Source organism: Tiliqua scincoides, chromosome 4 (genome assembly GCF_035046505.1).
Source record: "Tiliqua scincoides isolate rTilSci1 chromosome 4, rTilSci1.hap2, whole genome shotgun sequence".
Taxonomy (NCBI): domain Eukaryota; kingdom Metazoa; phylum Chordata; class Lepidosauria; order Squamata; family Scincidae; genus Tiliqua; species Tiliqua scincoides.
Window position 1 is genome coordinate 2,878,918 of NC_089824.1, and position 15,127 is coordinate 2,894,044.

General features: G+C 51.3%; 1 protein-coding gene across 1 annotated transcript in view; it reads left to right on the forward strand.

The window, feature by feature from the left end:
- The window catches only part of LOC136647671 (1-phosphatidylinositol 4,5-bisphosphate phosphodiesterase gamma-1-like), an 84,640-nt gene that overhangs the window by 50,743 nt on the left and 18,770 nt on the right, over positions 1 to 15,127 (forward strand). Inside the window, exons 11-20 of the mRNA XM_066623347.1 lie at positions 2,415 to 2,500; positions 2,901 to 3,021; positions 3,861 to 4,029; positions 4,988 to 5,107; positions 7,041 to 7,148; positions 8,732 to 8,919; positions 11,477 to 11,677; positions 12,314 to 12,433; positions 13,503 to 13,686; positions 14,753 to 14,830. Coding sequence (XP_066479444.1) covers positions 2,415 to 2,500; positions 2,901 to 3,021; positions 3,861 to 4,029; positions 4,988 to 5,107; positions 7,041 to 7,148; positions 8,732 to 8,919; positions 11,477 to 11,677; positions 12,314 to 12,433; positions 13,503 to 13,686; positions 14,753 to 14,830 — 1,375 coding nt within the window. The remainder of the gene's footprint in view (positions 1 to 2,414; positions 2,501 to 2,900; positions 3,022 to 3,860; positions 4,030 to 4,987; positions 5,108 to 7,040; positions 7,149 to 8,731; positions 8,920 to 11,476; positions 11,678 to 12,313; positions 12,434 to 13,502; positions 13,687 to 14,752; positions 14,831 to 15,127) is intronic.

The window sequence follows — 15,127 nt, forward strand, 5'->3', positions numbered from 1 at the left end:
TTTATTTATTTATTTATTTATTTATTTGCACATGGACTCTTCACTCACAACAGGAGAGGAAACTGAATGCTTTCCACATGCGCTGCCTCCGACGTACTCTCGGCATCACCTGGCAGGACAAAGTTTCAAACAACACAGTCCTGGAACGTGCTGGAATCCCTAGCATGTATGCACTACTGAAACAGAGACGCCTGCGTTGGCTCGGTCATGTCGTGAGAATGGATGATGGCCGGATCCCAAAGGATCTCCTCTATGGAGAACTCGTGCAAGGAAAGCGCCCTACAGGTAGACCACAGCTGCGATACAAGGACATCTGCAAGAGGGATCTGAAGGCCTTAGGAGTGGACCTCAACAAGTGGGAAACCCTGGTCTCTGAGCGGTCTGCTTGGAGGCAGGCTGTGCAACATGGCCTTTCCCAGTTTGAAGAGACACTTGGCCAACAGTCTGAGGCTAAGAGGCAAAGAAGGAAGGCCCATAGCCAGGGAGACAGGCCAGGGACAGACTGCACTTGCTCCCAGTGTGGAAGGGATTGTCACTCCCGAATCGGCCTTTTCAGCCACACTAGATGCTGTTCCAGAACCACCTTTCAGAGCGCGATACCATAGTCTTTCGAGACTGAAGGCTGCCAACTACTACTATTTATTTGCAAAACAACTTGATCCGTTTTTCAAATTGAGAAAACTCTGTTGAACAGCCTTAAGGCTTGAGGGGCAGGCAACCAATCCTGAGCTGTCCAGAGTGTGGGGCTGCCACGGCGGCGACATGGCTGCCGCAGCATCCAGAACACCCTGGGCAACCGCCATCGCCTCCTTGGGAGAAGGGGACGTTTGTCCCCTTCACTAAGGGAAGTAGCCCTGCAATGAGGCTATTCAGTTCTACGGCAGGTCTGGAGCTGCTGCAGAATCAAAGAGCTCCATGTTGGGCCACACATGGGGCCAACATGGGGCTCAGGATCCGGTGCAGCCAAACTCCATCAGTCCCACCCTCTCTCTCTCCCTGCTCCCTCCTCCAGCCATGCCTCCTCGCTGCCCTCCGCCCACCCTCCTCCACCTTCCCCTACCCCGGAACATCTCCTCCCTGCCTCCACCCACACTCACCTCTCCACCTCTTGGCGGTCCCAGCAACTACCAGGCAGCGGAATGCGGGCCCACTGCTAGAGCTGGACCAGTGTGATCTCACACTGGGCTACCTCCAGCAGTGGGGATGCGGTAAGTCTTGCAAATGTGCCTTATGGCACGTTTGCGACAGTGTGCGCCAGCCATAAGCCAGCATACACAGGCTGTGGATTGGGCCCTTAGTTCTGTGAGCCAGCCTTCACCTGCCCCTACTCCCTGTCATTGACAGACTTGGGGAAAAAAAATACCAGAAAAAAGATGTTCAAACGTTTACCTCCCTACATTTACAGAGGCTTGCAGAATACAGGAGCTCCTCTGTTTGCACGACCATTAGCAGCTGTCTGATTTTTGAATAGCCTCAAGGCTTGAGACAATTGAACTTTCCATCACCCGTGTTTTCCTTGGAGGCTCTGCAGGACCCACCAAAAATCGGGTCATGACCCACCAAGTGGGTTTCAACCCACAGTTTGAGAAATACTGATCTAGTGGACAGAATCATTGGATGATATTTCTCAGCCTCATCCCATTGATTTTTAGCATTTAACTCCAGCCGTGGATTTGGCCTTCCACCTTGGTACGTAGCTAAGCTGCTCCCAGCACCCTTTCCATAATAAGCCCTGGCCTTTTTTTTGGGTGCAACGTAACAATTTGGCAACCTTCAGTCTCGAAAGACTATGGTATCGCGCTCTGAAGGGTGGTTCTGGCACAGCGTCTAGAGTGGCTGAAAAGGCCGATTCGGGAGTGACAATCCCTTCCACACTGGGAGCAAGTGCAGTGTGTCCCTGGCCTGTCTCCCTGGCTATGGGCCTTCCTTCTTTGCCTCTTAGCCTCAGACTGTTGGCAAAGTGTCTCTTCAAACTGGGAAAGGCCATGCTGCACAGCCTGCCTCCAAGCAGGCCGCTCAGAGGCCAGGGTTTCCCACTATTGAGGTCCACTCCTAAGGCCTTCAGATCCCTCTTGCAGATGTCCTTGTATCGCAGCTGTGGTCTACCTGTAGGGCGCTTTCCTTGCACGAGTTCTCCATAGAGGAGATCCTTTGGGATCTGGCCATCATCCATTCTCACCACATGACCAAGCCAACGCAGGCATCTCTGTTTCAGCAGTGCATACATGCTAGGGATTCCAGCACGTTCCAGGACTGTGTTGTTTGGAACTTTGTCCTGCCAGGTGATGCCGAGAATGCGCCGGAGGCAGCGCATGTGGAAAGCATTCAGTTTCCTCTCCTGTTGTGAGCGGAGAGTCCATGACTCGCTGGGTGCAACGTGCTTAAGATCATTTCCTCTCTTCCTTGTCTCACAGGTATCTCACAGGCGACCAGTTCTCCAGTGAGTCTTCCCTGGAAGCCTACGCTCGCTGCCTTCGAATGGGCTGCCGCTGCATCGAACGTGAGTGGCCTTGGCCAGTCCTGGGGCCCTGAGTCCAGTTAGGGGGTTCTGGTTTCCACCAGTCTCCCATTGGGGTTCTGTGAGTCATGCTGTTCTTTGGCTGTTTGCCCACAAGGGCTGTTCTAGCTCAGGACCAAGTGAGGTGAGCTTCGATTTGAGCCCAGCATCAGTAATAGAGGAAAGTTCTTCTGAACGTCACGGGGAACATCACCCCTGAATCACTACAACTGTGTCCCTCGTATCTGGGACTGGAGGGCAGCAGGCATGGAGGCCGTTTTCTGCTCCCCTCTTTGCCGGAGCAGAACAACCAGAGGTCGTAGTGGTGTGTTGGGCAATGGTTGAACTGTCCAGACACCTTTGTGAATGAATGAATTAAATGTGAAATCCTCTGTGCCCTCAGTGGATTGCTGGGATGGTCCCGATGACCTGCCAATCATCTACCATGGCCACACGCTTACCTCCAAAATCAAATTCTTGGACGTGCTGCACACCATCAAGGAGCATGCCTTCACCACCTCTGAGTAAGTGAGGCTGGCACCTCTCAGGGATCCAAGGCTCTTCATTTTCTGTCTCTTTCTAAGGGGAGGGGGTACATTACTGCCTCTTACTAATGACTGCGAGAACAGACCAACACAGAATTATTTCCGTAGAACTCTGTAACTATTTGTGAGGTGTGAGGTTCTTCCTCGTTGTTCTGAGGGAGTGTTCAGGCAGAAGCTTCTTGCATTTTGTCACTACAGTGCTAAAATTAAAGTGTGGAAGATCAGCAAAGTGTGTAGCTCCATCATGCAGGTGCCTTGAGAGAGGTGCTGCATCAGCATTATCTCCTGCTGCATATAAAGCATACCACCTGATAAGGTGTCAGACCGTGGATGTCATTTTCTCAGGCCGATGGCGGCTCCACAGACCTCAGGCAGAGGTCCTTCCAAGCCTTGCTGCTTGAGAGCCTTGAACAGGAGATGCCATGAAAGTCTTGCAAGAAGTGACAAGAGTCAAGAGCAGCAGAGATCTGCAGACAGAAAGGCCGATTCAGAGTGTCAGATCGCAGAAATCTTGACTGGCCTGCCTGAAGGGTCTTCTTGCTTCCTTTGGCAGGACTGCTATGAAATAGAGGCTCCTGAGGTGAGGGCAGCCAAGTGAGCCTCAGTTGCCCCTTGTCCTAGGCCTAACAGGTGGGATTTGGAAGGAAGTCCTGGTACTGGGCCCAGCATGGGATAGAGTCACTGCTCTTTGTGAACGAAGCAAGGCGCCCTGCAGTGCATGCATGCGTATCATCTGAGCTCTTCTAAGAGATGCCTAGACATGCATAGAGAGGCATCAAGCCAAGTCTCAGAGGTGAAACAGCCTGCTGTTCCTCCAGGTTTCCCATCATCCTCTCCATCGAGGACCACTGCAGCATCGTCCAGCAGCGGAACATGGCTTCCCACTTCAGGAAGGTCTTTGGAGACATGCTGCTGACCAAGCCAGTGGACGTCAATGCTGACCAGCTGCCCTCACCTGCCCAGCTCAAGAAAAAGATCCTCATCAAGGTATGACTGCTCCCTGCAGCCAGCATGGGGCTTAGGGGTCAGTCACCCCAGCTGGAGCATTGCTAAGCCCCACCTAGCACCCATGGTTCCTGCAGCAAGCATGGGGCAGCGGTTTGGGGAGGAAAACGGGCTTTTAAATTCATGACATGACAGCCTGCATGTAAAGAACAAGAATGGAAACCATTGTAGTTGAGAAAGCACCTCTGGCATGTATGGTCCCCCCGATCAAGCCTAGCCATGCTCCAGACTCCATGCACCTGAGCTGCACAGCTCTATGCACTTGAGATTTTGCCTGGTTTGGCATGAGTTGTTCATAATCCCACTCACCCTCAGTGGGCTTGCTCAGGGACCCTGAAAAACGCTGCATTTGCCGTTGTAATGGTGAGCAGAGAAAGCTGCTTAAAAGGTATGGAAGGTGGACATGATCTTAAAAAACATCTTCCCTCAGCTGCCCATTTTAAAGTCCCTTGCCATACTCACTGTCAGGGGCTAAAAGGGGAACTTAAACATGTTAAAGGATGGGAAAAACGTGTATGTCTGGTGACAGCCCCCAAACACACACTGAATCCTGCCTTATGAATATGTGGGCACTTCCTCTCCACATAAACATACACAAGAGAGACTGCCAGATCCTTCCCAACACAAACATTAACTGTTCTGCCAAAGGGTGGCGGGTCCATTCCTCCCCATTTTCTCTGGGCCTGGAAAATTCCTTATAACTAAGGAAAGGACAGAACCCCGAGAGCGAGATAGAAGCCCTGGGCATGCTCCAGCAGCTGCTGGACCTTCAGGCTGGATTCAGGCCTGTGAGAGGCTGGCAGCAGGTGTGAGCTGGTCTTCTTTTTGGAAGATTTAAAAGACCACCAGTTCTCCTCATGAATCACGAGACAAAAGATGGCCACTCTGGCCACATCCCTCTGCAGCCTCTCCATCCTGCCTTCTTCTCCTCCACTTGTAGCACAAGAAGCTGGTTGAAGGAAACCTTTACGAAGAGGTCTCCATGGCCAGCTATTCAGAGAACGACATCAGCAATTCTATCAAGAATGGCATCCTGTACCTTGAGGACCCCATCGACCATGTGAGTTTTGGTCTCCGCCCTTCCCTCAGAAGGGTGGTGTCTGCCTAAGCCCTGTCCCTTCTGTAGGGGGTGTCCATATTACCAGATTTCTCTTCAGCAGCCCCCCCTTTCTGTCCACAATTTGCGTACCTGATCAAAGGGATAAGCTAAGGCTGAAATGCTTGGTTGCATGTGGGTACGATCCTGGTATTTTGAGGTTGAGCCTAGACATGATGGCTGAGGTATTCAATCCATGTGTCCTGCCTCCCTGGTGAGGCATGGCTAGCCTCCAGGGGCGTTGCCAGGCATCTCGGGGAGAGAGGTGAGGCTGCTCTGCTCTGCTCTGCTGCACGTGCTGCCTCCTGACTTGCTGCTTTTCTGCAGCTGTGAACGAGGTGGGTGGGGCAGCGTGAGGTGGGGAGGGCGTGTGCAACATGGTGGGGGGAGGTGGGAGAGAAGGCTGGCTGGGCAGACAGAGGTGCCGCATCTGATCATGGAGCTCTCTCCATGTGCAACCTTGCCCCAAGAACTACATTTCCCAGTGTACTCCTCGCCCTGGGCATCCTGGGATTGGTCAAGGCTGGAGGAGAGGAGAAGAGGCTTCAAACTGGGAGGGTAGAGTTTGCAGCTCAGCTCAGCCAGCCTGCTCTTAGTGGGGGTGTCCAAATGCCCCAGCCTGCATCCCTCCGTCTTGCCTAGGGGGAACAGGGGTGGCATTTGCATGTTGGGTGTGTGTGTGTGAGCAGCCCCCATCTACTTTGGGGTGAGTTGTAATCTTGCTGGGTGTGGCTGCAGTCCTTTCCACACTTTCCTGGGAGTAAGCCCCATTGACTCAAATGGGGGTTACTTCTGAGTAGACCTACATAGGCTTGGGGTCTGTGTCAGCTTCACCAAGGATCCTCACCGTTCTCTTTTCCCTCCCTCTTCAAAAAAGAAAACAAGGATCAAGGGAGGCGCAAGCCGGAAAAGTTCGAGAACCACTGCATTACGGGAATGTGACTGCCTCAGCTGTGGGGCTTCCACTGTGCTAGACCATATCTTTCCTTTGACAGTAACCAAAACTCATGGTCTTGGAGTCTAAGCATGGTCCATATCACAGTGGCCAGGCGTGCAGTGTGCTTAGCATGCAGAAGGTCCCAGGTTCAGTCCTGGTATCTTCAGCTACAAACATCTCAGGCAGCAGAACTGGGAAAAACCTCCAAACTGAGAACTGTTGCCAGTCAGGGCTGGACAGGTTGATGATTAGATTCAGTATCCAAAAGCTTTGAATTGTCATAAGCAGGTGGCAACAGGGAATGGTGGCAAAGTGGAATGATGGGGCAGCAGGAAGGAGAGCTCAGGGTATTTTGATTTTGAAGAAAAATTGTCCAGAATATATTTATCCAAAAATGTAAATACTGCACTATTAAAATAAGTTTCAGGGTGGCTAACAGCAATAACTTTAAAACAGTGCAGTAAATCAAAGTGGATCAGCAGCAGTATAAATAGCCAGCAAGATCTAAAGCAAGAGAAATGAGAAAAGTGCACAGTATAAGCCAGGGTTGAGTGACATTTGGAAAGGCCTGGGTGAACAAAGTGGTCTTTGCCTAGTGCTGAAAATGAGGGTGAACACCAAGCCAGCTTCTCTGGGGAGAGGGGCCCAGAGATGGGGCACCATGATCTGGAGAGCCCCCTCTCATTGGTCAGCACCTGCCTAACTTCAGAAGGGAGACGAGGAAGAAAAAGGGCAAGTTGAGGGGAGCTCTTCTCCATTGCCCACTTAATGGATGCATCTGGGGCTGGAAGCAGGACAGGATGTTTCTTGGTGGAATGCTGGGATTCTGCCCTCCATTCCCTGGAGATTTGTGTTTTCCTGTGATTGAGGTTGTGCAGCCTCATGACTCACAGACAGAGAGGCAGAAATAGGCCTTCCACCCTCCCCCCCCCACCTTTGATGTTTCTTCCTCTTTGGCAGACCTGGAGCCCCCACTACTTTGTTCTGACGAGCCACAAGATCTATTACTCCGAGGAGACGTCCCACTACCAGTCCAATGAGGATGAGGAAGAAATGGAGCAGAAGGAGGTGTGCCTCTGGTGCAGGAGAGGGAGAAGGCAGGGCAGGGGCTGAGATTGCATGGGAGCTGAAGGGGGGGTGGGCTGTTGCTGAGGAAGCGAGGATTTGGCCATGCTCATTTTTCAGCCATGGAAGAGAATCGTGTTGATAATTGCAAGGATGAAATCACAGAGGATAAAGAGACTCTGAGGTCATTTTATGTGAACACCGAGTGTGTGGTGGCCATGGAAAAGCACAGAAAACACTTGTGCAGGACTGCCCTGGCCTGTGGTGACTGACTTTGTATTTCTGCAGCAATGGGCAAGGGTTGGTTTTCAGAATGTTTGGGAAACCCCAGGCAGGTCAGACACAGTTTTCCTTGGCATGGGAATCCCTGATCTAATATCTGACCTTCATGTGGCATCCAAAGTGCTTGACATCGGTTATTTATTCATTTATTTATTTAGAATAGGTCTGCCGTGGCTCTCCATCCATCAGGTAGCAGAAGGTGTCTCATCTCAGGAATCCTCACAAGAGCTCTGTGCGGCAGGCCAGTCTCTGTATATCGCAAGTGAAGAGACTGAGACTCTGAGAGGCCACAGCTCACTGGAGACTGGCGTGTTTGTGGCAGGGGTGGGATCTGAACTGGGGCCTTCTGGTTCACAGATCACTCTCATAGTTGTCACATTGCAGGACTGGCAACAGGCAGGGCACTTGCACAGGGCAAGAGCAGCTGCAGCGAGTCAGATGCTTGCGGCGCTGCATGCAAAGCATGAAAAGTAGAAATAGTTGGTGGTGACATAATTTCACTGCCATCTACTTCCAGGAGCCCATTTCAGGCCAAACAGTCCCAGGGATGGTGAGCGAGCCCACACTCTGCTCACTGTGCTGCCCTCCGAGGATTTCAGATGCTGGCTGCAGTGGGAGATCCACCTACTGCCCCAGTGCAGGGACCCCCAGAAAGCGGGGTCCAGTGTCATGACAGAGGCCACATTGTCCTAAGGCAGGCCCTGTGTGTTTATGAAAACGTTGAGATCCCTCCCTTCCTTTTTAAAATGAAAACCTCTGAGGAAACGAAGATCAGCGGTTAGGTGGCATCGAAAGGTAAAGCTGAGGGTAAGCTCAGGCAGCAGTCAAAAGAAGCCTGCATGAGACACAAGATCAGGTTTTGTCCTTTGCAAATCCACCTCACGCGAGCTTTGTTCCAAGAGGGCTGTTGGTGCTCTGGGGACGTGGAATGTCACGGCCTGTGGCAGTAGCTGGTTGGTCAGTGGTTAGAATGCCAGATGCAAGGGAGGGCACTAGGATGCAGGTCTCTTGTTGTCTCGTGTGCTCCCTGAGGCATCTGGTGGGCCACTGTGAGGTCCAGGAAGCTGAACTTGATGGGCCTTTGGCCTGATCCAGTGGGGCTCTTCTTATGTTCTTATGGCAGCTGTTCATTCTGGAAGATGTTTCCAGAAACAGTGCCCATTGGAACACATTATGAAACTGGCTGTGTTTTTTGCCCTCTCTCATACAGTTTTTCTTCTCTGATTCCACATGTACTTTCCCCCTCTCCTTCCCCTCCACCTCCCTCTCCCATTTGTCTGCCCCTCCCCTGGTGGTTTTCTCAGGAATTTAACAACAATGAGCTGCACTTCAGTGAGAAATGGTTCCACGGCAAGCTGGGCGGGGGCCGCGATGGGCGCCAGATTGCCGAGAAGCTGCTGCATGAGTACTGCACTGAGACGGGTGGCAAAGATGGCACTTTCTTGGTGCGAGAGAGTGAGACCTTTGTGGGCGACTACACCCTCTCCTTCTGGTAGGCCATGGAGGACACACCACAACCCTGAACCAGCACATGGCCAAACATGCACTTGGAGACCTCCAAGAGGAGAGATCTGAGCTTCTGTCTGTGCATATGAGCCTGTCTTCATAGCGATAAGAGCACCTTGACATGGGACATCAGGCCACATGTACAGACCATGTTTAGGCATTCATTCCAGAGAGGCTGCTGGTTTAGAATAGCTTGATTCCAGCAATCAAAGAGCTCTCTTCCACTTGCCGTGATGGAACTGAGAAAGTGTATTCTATGGAAGAGTGAAATCACCTTTCCAAACGTTCATCCCTTCTCTAGAAAGAGTTGCTTCTCAGGGGCCTCTGGCAGCCATTAGACATGGGGTGGGTGCAGACAACCCTTTTGCCCAGCAGGAAATTTGACCGCGCTGTGGCATCCATGTAGTAGGTTGAGGGCACAGTCCTAACCCCTTATGTCAGTGCATTCCAGCACTGACATAAGGGCAATGTAGCTCTGAGGTAAGGGAACAAACATTCCCTTGCTTTGAGGAGGCTTCCGTGAGTGACACCCAACTGCAGGATGCAGCACATGCCCCATTGGCACCGCTATGCCAGTGCTGGAAAGCACTGACATAAGGGGTCAGGATTGCGCCCTGAGTCTCTTGTCAATATCCTGCAAAGCAGTGGAAAGAATTTTATCAGAAATGCAGGAAACTCTTGGAATTGTAGTGCAATTGGCTCCCCACATGGTATGTTTTTACCATTTTGTACTTGGTAGTCTGAAATATTCTGGGTATTAAGAGCAAGCCAGCTTAGCACTGTTTGACTTTGACGTGGGGGGAGGGGGTGGGCTGGAGAGGAAAGTCAGCTTGGATCCATCACCTGGATCCTTCACCTGGAGGGCAGCTTCTTACTGGTCAATGGTGCAGAGTAGCATAGGAAGAAAAGAATCTGCTGTATTCAGCGTCAGCCCTCTTGGTCTGGAAAGTTTGGTATTGTCAACATGGGCTGACAGTAGCTCTCTCCAGGGTTTCAGCTGGGAATGTGTCTCTGCCCTCCCTGGAGATGCTGCCAGGGTTCGAACCTGGGACCTTCCACATACAGAGCCGTGACTCATCCGCTGATTTGGGTGAGAACCAGCTCAGTGGTTGAACACCTGCTTTGCTGCAGGCCCCAGGTCCAGTTGCCTGCACCTGCACTTAGAAAGGTCTTGGGCAGCAGGCGGTGGGAAAGGCTTCAGTCTTTGGGGAGCTGTTTCTAGTCAAGAATGGAGAGTCCAGCTGCCTGACTCAGTAGACGACCACTTTCTGTGTTCAGGGAGGAATGCCCGGGCTCTTGGTCTGGGTGACTTGGACCCTCCATGTTCAGAGGCCTTGTGCCACTGAAAAGGATGCTTGCCTAGGTGGGGCTTTGATCTGACCTTGCAGCCGGGTGCATCTTATGTTCCCCCACAGTTACAGCTACACCACAAGGATGTTGCGTAGAAACAGTTTGATGAGGGCAGCCAAAGCTTAGCCAGAAGTGAGGCACCGTAATGGTCATGAGGATCTGTCACCAGGCGCTTCAAAAAGTTTGTTGCATGACCTTGCCTGCCTTTGGTGATGCCTGCAGCCCCTGCTGGAAGGGATGGTTACGCCAGTTGGCCAGGGCAACACCTGAGGGAAGACTTTGCTCTTGTGGCCATGTGTTCTTCTTTTGCAGACCCACTTGGTTGCAAGCCAGTGTGTGGGGCCACTCTTCCAAAGCGGTGCCGAGCATCAGTGGCATAGCTAGAGGGGGTGCAAAGCATCGGGGCGATGGCTCCAGAATGGCTCTGAAGGGGAGAGGGAGGGGCTGCTTGTGTGGCATGTTCAGGCACCTGCAAAACTTAGGGCTTTGCAACCCCTCTTGCTATGCCACTGCCGAGAATGACTCTGAATTTCTCCCTGTGTCCCCTTCCTTCTAGTCCTGCATTCAGTGAATAATTTTCCCCAGAGCTGAGTCCTCTGGTCCTCAAGCAACTCCCAAGTGTCAAAAGTTAATACAGTTTTTCTTAAGGTTAAAATGTGGAATTAAAATGTTCGGATCAAAATTTGTTCTTAACGTGGAGCTCTCACATTTACAATTTGATGCAAGATGGAAGCTAATTTTAGAAAATATGTAATTTTAAAAGATCTTGCCTTTGTGCAGTGCTGAGTCTTGCACATGTTATCACCTCTCAGCAGATGTGGGAGGGCTGAATGCTTAGATGGCAACAGGCTCAGCTCCTGTCATACACTGTCATGCATTTAGGTGCATATCCGCAGTGTGATACAAGGTTAGGTACTTCACGTGATCGGAAGCCTGAAGAGACAGGGGTCCCAATCGTGCGGGGAGGTGCCTGTTCTCCAAGGCGTATTGCAGGCGTTCTGACAGATCACACAGCATGGGGCAGCCCCCAATACCACAGTGTACATAGAGTCTGCCCTACGTATTTCCACTGACTGGAGCCCCAGCCATGCTTCTGAAAAAGGCTCCTGTGACTGCGGCCTGCCTGTGCTCCTCCTGCCTGACTGGGAGAGAGGCGGGCCTCTTGCCAAATCTTTCCTGTCCTTCCTTCACAGGCGCTCTGGCCGTGTCCAGCACTGCCGCATCCATTCCCGGCAGGAAGCTGGTGCCACCAAATTCTACCTGACGGACAACCTAGTCTTTGACAGCCTTTACAGCCTCATCTGCCACTACCGTGAGGTGCCACTGCGCTGCAATGAGTTTGAGATGCGTCTGACGGATCCCGTGCCACAGCCCAATGCCCATGAAAGCAAGGAGTGAGCAGCTTGGTCCTCCTCTCTCTCTCTCTCTCCTCTGGTCTTCTTCTCCTGTGCAGGCCCACATCCCCACTTTGTCCGGTTTGGGCATTAGAATAAGGGAAGGTTGAGAAGGTGGGAGCAGGGGTGCATGGGGGGGCACATGGGCTGAAACACCCCCAGGACGAGATTGCTGAATTGAAGGCTCTATAGGGTTATCAGAACATGATCAAGATGACGGCATTCTTGCAGGCCTGCTTTCTTCTGAGCCAGGGACTCGCCAAGTCTCATCTTCTGAACCCATTTTCAGTATTAGTTTGAAGTCCTGAAACATGTGAGAATCCCTGCACATGTGCAGAGTATGTTTCTTGTGCCACTAAGTCCTGCATATCTGGTACTGAATACCCTTCCCCCAAGAGATTGTGTCCAGAGAGGCTCGGGTCTGGGAACCCTCATTTCTAAAATATTAAATCCTGCTGGGAGTAATCAAGAAAGGTAGCATTGAAGGGAGTCGTCTCTGGGCCCCATAGATGCTGGTTGCAGGGGTGGGTCTCCACAGAGTTGCACCATCTCCTTCATCCATAAACTCGCAGTGCACCTAGGAAGGCACAGACCTGAAGCATATTTTAATCTCTCTGCATGTTCTGTCCCATCCAGGTGGTATCATGCCAACCTGACCCGCTTGCAGGCAGAGCACATGCTGATGCGGGTGCCTCGGGATGGAGCCTTCCTTGTGCGCAAGCGCGGCGAGCCCAACTCCTACGCCATCTCCTTCCGGTGAGTGTCAGTGTCCCTGACATTTGAGAGAGCAAACGGGTGCCTGCACTAGGGGAAGGGAGAAGCAGCAAATAACAGCCGGTAGGAATAAAATTCAGCCTCCCTTCCACTCCCCTCGCCATTTCTTTGTCTCAGATTGTCCCCTTTCAAAGCTACTTTGCATTAATGGAATTAGCCAGAAGGGTTTTGTAACATAACACCAGGTGTAACACAACACCAGGATGAGGTCTCTTGTCAACAAGATGAGGTCTCTTGTTACCAAGATGAGGTCTCTTGTTATCTGGTGTGCTCCCTGGGGCATTTGGTGAGATACAGGAAGCTGGACTAGATGGGCCTATGGCCTGATCCAGTGGGGCTGTTCTTATGTTCACACAATTGTATGTAAAATGTCACTGTACCCAGCGAATTTGACTTTGTGTTGTAAAAAAAACCTTGTAAAATTTGCTTTCATTAAAATAGCAATAATAATAGTATTGTTTGCGGCCCAATATTATAAAGGCCTCTGCTGCCAGAACTAGTGTCGCTGCAGCGCAAGCACTTTTATGGCTGCTGCAAAATGCAACACACCATTTAGCACAACTGCGCTGCTGCTGGAAGCCGTGAGCAGCCTGGGCAACATGCGAGAGGCCTGGAAAAGAGCCCCGTTGCTGATAAGTCAGTGCAGGGGGTTGGAGGGAGGCGGGGGTTGGTTGGGTGGGGGAGAGGAGGAATGGGAGGGAGACCAGGGTGGAGGAGGGTGGGTCATAGCTGCAGGGGGGGCAGTACCAGCAGCAGTGATGCTGCCAATATCTTATCCCCCTTCCTGGCCTCCATCTGCCTTCCAGGGTCTGCTTGGCCTTGTGCCAGCTGTGTAGCTGGGGCAGGTCTGAGTAGAGGGCTTAATTCCAGGTAAAGGAACAAATGTTCTCTTGCCCGGAGGAAATCTCTGAGACCTCCCCACCCCACCCTGCAGGATGCAGCACGCGCTTTGGTGGTGCAACTGCACTGTAATTCTCTTACAACTGTAAAGTTGAGCACTGAGGAATCCCATCTAAGGCCCCTTCTCTCCTCTGGGTTGCGTGGGCTGCAGGGCAGAGGGCAAGATCAAGCATTGCCGGATCCAGCAGGAGGGCCGACTCTTCATGCTGGGCAGCTCAGCGGAATTTGAGAGCCTTCTCGACCTGGTCAGCTACTATGAGAAGCACCCCCTTTATCGGAAGATGAGGCTGCGCTACCCTATCAATGAGGAGACACTGGAGAAGATGGGCACAGCGGTGAGGGATGCCCCACTGGTTGTGGTATTGCTTATGGGATCCTGGAAGGCGAACTGCGTTCCCTTTAGGAGCACACAAATCTCAGCAGTCAAGTTGGTCAGGAGCTGCTCCTTGCATTCTGTCCTTTTCGTCTCCTCTCCTCTGTCACTTTGTCTCCTCCCCATCTGTAAACTCACCAGGACAGGGAGCTGCCTCTTTTGCTGTGGTTATTCTGTAAAGTGCCAAATTGGTGATCTTTTCCACTGAGACAAAACAGGTTTGTCCGCTAACCTTCCCCATCCTACTCTATTGAATAAACTCAGCATATCCTACAAGAACCAGCTAATTCTGATAACTGGAATGTAGTTTGTTATGCTTTTATTTTAATTTTTTTCAAAATGGAAGAACTAGTTGTTGGTTATTAATGATTAAAAGGAAACTCGTGTTTGATATGTGGAATGACAAATGATGGCAATACACTGCTTGGAACTTTCACAGGCCATAGTGATGTCTGAGCCACCTTGGGCTCCTCTAGATCTGGGGTATTAACTTGACCCCTGCTGACCTTTCAAAGTGTGTCCTCTTATACTTAGCAGGCAGAGAGCCACTGTCAGCCCTCAGCTCAGCATGGGCCCTTTTCCAAGCGTCTGTTGCTGGTGTCTCTTCTCCATCCCTTTTCAGACTGAAAACCCTTTGGAGGGAAGGGGCCATTGATTGAATTGTTTATTCAATAATAACAGCTTTGTGAACTACTTTTGTTGTAAAGCAGTGTATAAATATTCCTATTAATAATAATTCATTAACAAATCTTTAAAATCAAATTAGTAAAGCCAAATGTATGGTGTGGGGAAGAATGATGTCCATTCTGGCTTAATTTTACTGATTTGGTTCATTGCGGAAAGAAATAACACAGCAGGCGGCAGAATCAATGCCATCGCAAAATGATGCCTCCTTTCGGAGACTGGCTGTTCTCTTCCCCTGCCTGCTTTCATTTGCCCTGTGCTCCTCCCCACTAAGAGGAAGCTAAAAGGGGGGGGGGGGATAGTGGGTTTTGTGGCTGCCTGAATGGCCCTGCTTTTCCTTGCAGGAGTTGGACTATGGAGCGCTATACGAGGTGCGGACCCCTCACTTCTATGTAGAAGCTAACAAGATGCCCTTGGCCAGAGTGAGTATGCAGGAACCCGAGGTGCACTTAGCAGTGGCATTGCCAGCGCAGGCGTCACCTGGGATGAATATCACTATCCCCGTGCCACCCTCCATACTCACCGGAAGTATTGTCTGGCACCTGGAAATGGTTCAGCAGTAATGTGATGGTGTCACTGCATCATTGTGCCAACACCAAAGTGCTTTCGGAGGCTGCCATTTTGCAGCCGTTCGAAACCTAGCGGAAGAGAGGGCCCATCTGCCCTCTTTCAAATATGGCACAGGCCTCTGCTTGGCAGGGGCTCAGTTGGCACACCCG